Raw genomic sequence first — 7,840 nt, forward strand, 5'->3', positions numbered from 1 at the left:
CCTGTGTGTGTGGGTCCCTGAAAACGTGCGTGTGCATGTGTGTGTGTATAAGTCACGCATGCACACGTGTGCTTCTGCACAGGTGTATGTGTGTGGCGTGCACATGTGGCTCTGCTCTGCCATGTATGCACGTGTGTGGGGAGTGCATACATGTGTGTACACATGTGTGCATGTGTGTGCATGTGTGTTGGGGATGGAGTAATTCTGTTGAGATGTGAAGCTGCAGGGTTCCCGTGGGCCCTGCCAGGCAGCAGTTATGCTATTTGGCACCTTTTCTTCTTCTACCTGCCCTCCTTGGCATAGGTGTCCCCTAAGTCCACACATGTGCAGCCTCAGGCACATACAAACAAGCATATACACATGAATGGGTGTTTATGTTGCCTGTAATGGGGACACACGGCTGTTGGGAGTCTCTCCTGCAGTAGGGGACATGCTCCTGCCTATCAGGGTCCCCTCCCTCTCCCAGGCCCCCCAACCAAGGCTGTAGCAGTTTCCCAGCCCTGGAAGCAAGGCTGGGCCCCCGTTACAGGGAGGAGGCTGGGATGGTCAGGGACAGCCCGGGGTCACAGCCCAACTCTGGGCCTTCCAGCGGAGTGCAGCTGTCCTCTGGGGCAGCTGAGAACCCCACCCTGGGGCTCCTGCCCAGTCCTGCTTCAGGGGGCCAGGGAAGGGGCACCTCCAGGCCTTAGCCCACTCCTGCTGTGCAGGGGCCGCTGAGCCATCCCCTTCGCCCCGCTGGGCTCCAGCCGCGAGGCCTCTTTTCCAGCGTCCTCTCTGGAGCAGCGGCCAGCGCTGGCCTCGTGTGCGTGTGCGTGCGCGTGCAGAACGCCCTCCTGTCTTGACTTTTGTGCTTTGTCTCCACATCTCTCTCACTTTAGCTGTTTTTGTTCACCAGGATCTCGTCCTAAATTTTCCCTTTCCTTCCCTTCCCTTTCTCTCTGGAAAAGCAAACAAAACAAACCAAACAGCCCAAGGACCCCAGGAGTCCTCGGCCGGCTCCTGACAATGCGTTTCACGTTGCCCCGCAGTGGCCTGTCTGGTACCAGCTCCCGCTGCAGGCACCTCCCCTGTACTGCACACTCCGGGGTGCAGCGCCCGGGTCTCCGCAGTGGGGCCGCCCACCACTGTTCCCGAGTCAAACGCTTTGCTTGAAACACGGGAAGGACTTGGCAAATCCAAGGTCCAGCAAGGTGGCGTCCGCACCCTCTGTGGGAGAGCACCTGTTTTGACGAAGCCTCACTGTTGCTTCTGTTGGGTGTTCCTTCCGTTTCCGCCAGTTCCTGGCCAGCTCCTTCTTTCATGTGGCTTTACGATGCATTTTGCTGGTGTCTCTTTTCTTGTTTACTCTGCCAGGATAGATATGATTGTGGGCCCCCCACCCCCTTCAACTCCCCGGCACAAGAAGTACCCCACCAAAGGACCCACGGCCCCTCCGAGAGAGTCACCCCAGTACTCACCTAGGTTAGGATGCCAGCACCTCTCCGACGTGTCTGTGGAATGGCCGGCCCCTTCGCTCCAGGCCACATGACGGCAGCACCTTGTACCACCCTTTCCCCGGGACAGAGGGGACGCTCGGGTTTTCTCTGTTCCTGAAAAAGCAACATGAGGGAGAAGGCCCTTCCTCTGCCAGGGCCCCAGGCAGGCTGTGCCCATGTCAGGACTGCCAGGGGCCCCACTGCTCCTCTCGACAAGTGTCCTGGGCAAGCCGGGGGCTCTGGACGCCCTGTGAGACGTCCCTCTGGAGTTGGGAGGCCCCGGGCAGCACCTCCAGGATCAGATGCCATCAGACCTTCAGGGATGTCACCCTGGCCCTGCTCCTGCCCCCTGGACAGGCCCCTCTTGGTAGAGGGCCCTCCAGCCTCCCCAGGCACTGACCTGCCCCTCAGCACCTGCCCACTGCGGGGGTGGGCCTGGCCGTGTGCACAGCCCAGACCTGGGCCCCGTGTGCCTCTGAGCAGGTGCAGCTGCGTCTCTGTGGCTCTTCCGTCTCGTGGAAGATACAGATGGTCACAGCATCTAACCCTTAAGCCACTGGGAAGAAATGTGAGCAAAGGCCTGCCAGGTGCCCGGCACAGACGTGTGCTGAGCAGCTCCGGTGCTGGCTTTCAAGCCACCAGCATCCTAATTAGTGTTTTTGATAACGGAGCTGGCGAGAGCCCCCGCCGATGGGCAGAAGAGGCGCGGCCCACGTGAGCTGGCAGAAGCCAATTCTATAGTGATTAATTCAGACTTTCCAAGGCCTTCCTGCCTCCCAGGGACCATTCAGATGACGGTGGTTCCCCGTCTTCTTGCAAGTCTGATAGGCTGCCCCCCGGGCAGAGGCCTGGAGGCTGAGCATAGACCCCTGGCCCTCCCTGACAGCTCAGGGCAGAGGGTTTGTGGGCACAGCCGATGCCAGTGTCTGGGCAAATGAAGCCCAGGCCTGGGCTGTTGGGGACAGCGTCCGGGGCGAGTCTGACCCCTCCTCCCTCTGTGGTGGGGTTTCTGCCTGTGAGGCTGAGGTTCTGTGCACTGGACACGTCAACCCCGTGCTCCTCCCATGAGAATGGCGTTTCTGGGAGCCGGCAGGGCATCGTCTGCTACTGCCCAACCCAAGGTAGCCCCAGACAGTGTTTCCAGGGTTCCCTGCCCTGCGGTGCCCCCCAGGCCCAAGGGTACTGTGCCCTGGGGCTGGTCCTCCGTCCTCAGGAGACGTGTAGGTTCACAGAGAGAGGGGGCCAGGGGGACAGTTGGGGCGCTTGCCCCACCTCACGGGGCACTGAGCACTCAAGGATCAAGTCTCCCCCAGTCTGAGGTCCAGGGCAGGAGGGGCACAGGGTCCTTGGAGGAGCCCCCAGCAGCAGCTCCAGGCCGAGCCCGTGGCCAGGGCTCCTATTGGGACTGAGCAGGCGGGCGGCCCGTCATGTGGCAGGGGCGAAGGTGCTGAGCATCTGCCTGGACTGTGTGGACGCCCCGAACACCAGGGACCCCCATCTCCTCCATCGCCACTGGCGTCTGCTCGGAGCCAGAGGGTCCCCTCCCGCTGCCCCTCCCCCGTCCCCTCCTGCCCTCCTGGCCCTGTTGCATGAGTCCAGCATGAAGCCCTGCAGAGCATGAGGAGCTGCACTGTGGCCGATGCGAGCCTGAAACCCCCTCTGTTTCTTGCAACAGAAAGAAGAAAACACCCCTGGCCCACCTTCCCCCACCCCCATCAGAGGCAGGTAGGGCAGCCCAGTGGCAGGAAGTGAGGACTCGGCCCTGTCCGGCTGGTGTGGGGCACTCTTCATGTACGAGGCCCCAGTCCAGGGGAGACTCGGGAGCTTGCGGCCTCGCGTGGATGGGTCCTGCTCAGCCACACCCTATCTCGAGCTGCCCTTGTCCGGCTGGACTTTTATAGACTTATTGCAGGGTCTTCGTTTCCAAGTGAGTTCCCATGTAGCTTCAGGCCTCAGCGAACACCCACCGTGGTGGCCTCCGCCAGCCCAGCAGCGGCCGTGGCTCTGTGGCTACCAGACTGTTCAGAAGCCCCTGTCCCTGAGGGCAAAGGAGCCTCCCTCCCTTTTTATTGTCATGAGTGACCTATGACCTCATTGGAGATCAGCTCAGCTGAATTCTGCATCCTGCAGACACATAGGCACACAGGCAAACGTGCACAGTCTTGCACACATCAACACGTGTGCACACACAAACTTGTACAAGAGGGCACACATGCATAACTGAGTACACACACGTGCAGTATGCACACACCTGGGTACACACGTGCACACACGTGTAGTATGCACACGCCTGGGTACACACGTGCAGTATGCACACACCTGGGTACACACATGCACACATGTGCAGTATGCACACACCTGGGTACACACGTGCACACACACGTGTAGTATGCACACGCCTGGGTACACACGTGTAGTATGCACACACCTGGGTACACACGTGCAGTATGCACACACCTGGGTACACACGTGCACACACACGTGCACACACCCTTGCAGCTTTGTCTCCCCTCCTCTGGTTTGTGCGTTGGTTCCTGTGCTGCTCTGTGCCCTCCCTCCTTGTCCTGGTGCATGGAGCTGCAGCTCTCACGCCTTTTCTGCTTCTGTTGTCCCCGCCACAGACAGTTAACTCTGTCCCCATCAGACCTGGTGGGGCCGATGGCCTCAGTGGCACATTACGTAGGAGTAAAGCTCCAGGGTGGGCATGGGTAGGGGGAGGAGCATCCTCTGGAGTGGGCTCCAGGCCCTGCAGTGGGAGACCCACCGTGGGCTGTGGGGTCAATAGGCCTTGAGCAGGGAAGAGGGTGAGCAGGTGGGGCTGGCTGGAGGGAGCCGGGAGCCCACGGAGAGGAGCCAGGCGACTTGGTTCTGGTGGGAGCTTCCTTTACTCCTCGCTAATGTGCCAGGCCCCTCGGGGACAGAGTGGGCAGGAGCAGAACCTCGCGGTGCCAGAAGACGGGCTGAGAACGGGGTGTACCCCGTCCATCTGTCCTGGCACCCGCTGCCCCCTGGTCGGCTCTGGGCTGGGTCTGCAGCCTGGCCCAGGAGGAGAGGGCAGGGCCCCTGCTGCACCCACCCGAACTCATGCTTTGCGGTCTCTGTTCCCGGTAGAGTGGACCAGATTGTGGGGCGGGGCCCAGCGATCACGGACAAGGACCGCACCAAGGGCCCGGCCGAGGCGGAGCTGCCTGAGGACCCCAGCATGATGGGACGGCTCGGGAAGGTGGAGAAGCAGGTGCGAAAGGCTGGGCGGGAGGGGTGCAGGTCTGGAGGGCTGTGGTGCCTGCTGTCCTGGGGCCCCTGCTGTCAGCCTGTGGCAGTGTCAGCTTCAAGGGCTGGGTGCCACAGAGGGCTCCTCAAGTCTAGGGGGCACATGGCCCTGTTACCACCGATAGCTGCTCTGTGCAGACCCCTCACACCCCACCATGAGCCCCCACCACCAGCCTGGGGTGCCTTCCCTCCTGACAGTACCCAAGAGTCTGCTGTTTCCACGTCCCCTGTGGAATGTGCCAGAAGTTGTACCTGCCTGGCTTTCCTCCTCTCTGTTCTCCTTGCCCGACACCCCAGTCACTATCTTCTGGGGGTGCATTCTCAGAAACCACCGCAGAGGACCCCTGTTTTGAGGTCTGCGTCTGAGAATCAGGCCTGAGCAGTAAGTGAGGAACCGCCAGGTCCTGCCCTGTGGGGCTTTCGCTGAAGGGGGTTCCACGGTAGGCAGCAGGAGGGCCTGGCTCTGAACACACGCCCCAACCATGGAGCTGGAGGCTGAGCCCCCAGGGGTCTGGGAAGGAGGAGGAGCTGCTCCTGGGCCTCCTCTTCCTGCTCCTCCAGCTTCCAGGGAGCAGGGGTCCCCCCTCCCTGCACCTCTCCAGGGAGCAGCCCGGGTCCGCCCACCTCCTGGGACCAGCCCAAGTCGACTGACTTCCTGGGAGTGGCCCAGGTCCCCCCATCTCCTAGGACCAGCCTGGGACCCCCCACTTCCTGGGACTAGCCTGGGTCCCTCCTGTTTCCTGGGACCAGCCTGGGTCCCCCCGTTTCCTGGGAGCAGCCCAGGTCCCCCCATCTCCTGGCATGGGCCCTCGCAGCCCAGCCCAGCAGCCCCTTTTGCAGGTCTTGTCCATGGAGAAGAAGCTGGACTTCCTGGTGAACATCTACATGCAGCGGATGGGCATCCCTCCGACAGAGACTGAGGCCTACTTTGGGGCCAAAGAGCCAGAGCCGGCACCTCCGTACCACAGCCCGGAAGACAGCCGGGAGCACGTCGACAGGCACGGCTGCATCGTCAAGATTGTGCGCTCCAGCAGCTCCACGGGCCAGAAGAACTTCTCGGCGCCCCCGGCTGCGCCCCCTGTCCAGTGTCCGCCCTCCACCTCCTGGCAGCCACAGAGCCACCCGCGCCAGGGCCACGGCACCTCCCCCGTGGGGGACCCTGGCTCCCTGGTGCGCATCCCGCCGCCGCCTGCCCACGAGCGGTCACTGTCCGCCTACGGCGGGGGCAACCGCGCCAGCACGGAGTTCCTGCGGCAGGAGGACGCCCCGGGCTGCAGGCCCCCCGAGGGGACTCTGCGGGACAGCGACACGTCCATCTCCATCCCGTCCGTGGACCACGAGGAGCTGGAGCGTTCCTTCAGCGGCTTCAGCATCTCCCAGTCCAAGGAGAACCTGGATGCTCTCAACAGCTGCTACGCGGCCGTGGCGCCTTGTGCCAAAGTCAGGCCCTACATCGCGGAGGGAGAGTCAGACACCGACTCCGACCTCTGTACGCCCTGTGGGCCCCCGCCACGCTCGGCCACCGGCGAGGGCCCCTTTGGTGACGTGGGCTGGGCCGGGCCCCGGAAGTGAGGCAGCGCTGGGCCAGTGGACCCGTCCGCGGCCCTCCTCAGCACGGTGCCTCCGAGGTTTTGAGGCAGGAACCCTCTGGGGCCCTTTTCTTACAGTAACTGAGTGTGGCGGGAAGGGTGGGCCCTGGAGGGGCCCATGTGGGCTGAAGGACGGGGCTCCTGGCAGTGACCTTTTACAAAAGTGATTTTCCGACAGGAGCTGGAGGGCTGGGCAGGGCCCTGTGGCTCCAGGAGCAGCAGTAAGGCCGCCTGTCCACTCTGCTCAGGGCTGTGGCAGACATCAGCCTGGTGTGAGGAGGGGCGGGAGTGATGACGGGGTGTGGCTGGCATGGCGACGGGCGGGGGATGGTCTCAGGGAGCCGAGCCCAGGGAAGGCACAAGGGGCAGGGCTGTTCCATGAGGACCTGTGGGCCTTGGGGCCTGGTGGGATTTCTGGGCAGCTGCAGGTGGGTGTGGCCAGCCGCTGCGCGTGGCCTCTGCCCTCACACCTGGCCTGCCTGGCGGACTTTCCCGTGCCCCACCTCAGGGGTGCCCAGTTACAGAGCTATTGATTGGCATCTTCTCCCGTACCTTCTGGGACCTGAGGGGTCTTTTGGTGGGAACCAGCCCTGAGGTGGAGACCCTCACTGGCAGCTGAGGAGCAGGTGGGGCCTGGGAACCAAACTGGAGCCCAAAGTGGACGTCCAACCCTCTGGTCTTGGCCTCTAGAGGGAAGGCCCGGCTCACAGTGGGGCCAGGGATCCAGCTCTGAAGGGTCTTCAGAAAGGGGGTCCTTGGGGGCTCCAGCTGCCTCGCCCTGGCCTTTCCATGGGTGTGTGAGAGCCAGCAGCACCCCAGCCTCGGAGACCTGGGAGGCAGAACCCCAAGTCTTCCTCTCTCTCCTGACTGCCCTGGTTGGGGGCTGGCGCTGGGACACCTGCCTGGTGAGCAGGCCTCACAGTTCTTAGCCAGGGGTCCGCCTCACCTCTGTCCACCAATGCCCTGACAGACTTGGGGCAGGGCTGGGCAATGATGCAGTGGGCCAGGAAAGCCTTCACGTCAGCACACGGCCGCCCGCCCCGCCGTTCTGGAGGAAGCCTCTCCCACCTCAGCCCAGCTGAGCGCCCTCCCTGGCTCTCCTGCGCCCCTGGAGCTGACGGCCCCTTCTCCACTGACCGATTCCTTAGCTGGGCCTCTTGGGGTCTCGGGCCTCAGGGATGCACCATCCCACACCTGTCCTGTTGCAGGCACCGTGGCCTTTGGGGCGGGCGGCTGTGATGGGGGAGCGAGTCCCTAGCTCCAGACTTAAGCACCAGAGCCCGGGAACATCTGGCACTGGGGTGATGGCATCGCAGGCGGGCCTGGGCTCCTGGAGAGTGGCCTCCCTGGGGGTGAGCAGGGTGGGGTCATGGGCACAAATACTCGCAGAGAGCAAGGGCAGGGGAGCCCTGGGCCCGTTTCTTCTCCACCTTCGGGGAGCCCTGGGCCCGTTTCTTCTCCACCTTCGGGGAGCCCTGGGCCCGTTTCTTCTCCACCTTCGGGGAA

General features: G+C 63.1%; 1 protein-coding gene across 4 annotated transcripts in view; it reads left to right on the forward strand.

Annotated features, from left to right (window-relative positions):
* The window catches only part of KCNQ2 (potassium voltage-gated channel subfamily Q member 2), a 65,251-nt gene extending 58,374 nt beyond the window's left edge, over positions 1-6,877 (forward strand). Inside the window, exons 15-16 of one of the 4 annotated variants that reach the window (XM_030914494.1) lie at positions 4,587-4,710; positions 5,586-6,723. In XM_030914494.1, coding sequence (XP_030770354.1) covers positions 4,587-4,710; positions 5,586-6,317 — 856 coding nt within the window. In that variant the 3' untranslated portion in view covers positions 6,318-6,723. Of the gene's footprint in view, positions 1-4,586; positions 4,711-5,585 lie in introns of all 4 variants that reach the window. The other 3 variants (XM_030914493.1, XM_030914495.1, XM_030914496.1) reach the window with 3 other exon arrangements.
* Positions 6,878-7,840: the final 963 nt, after the last annotated feature.

Source organism: Rhinopithecus roxellana, chromosome 13 (genome assembly GCF_007565055.1).
Source record: "Rhinopithecus roxellana isolate Shanxi Qingling chromosome 13, ASM756505v1, whole genome shotgun sequence".
Taxonomy (NCBI): domain Eukaryota; kingdom Metazoa; phylum Chordata; class Mammalia; order Primates; family Cercopithecidae; genus Rhinopithecus; species Rhinopithecus roxellana.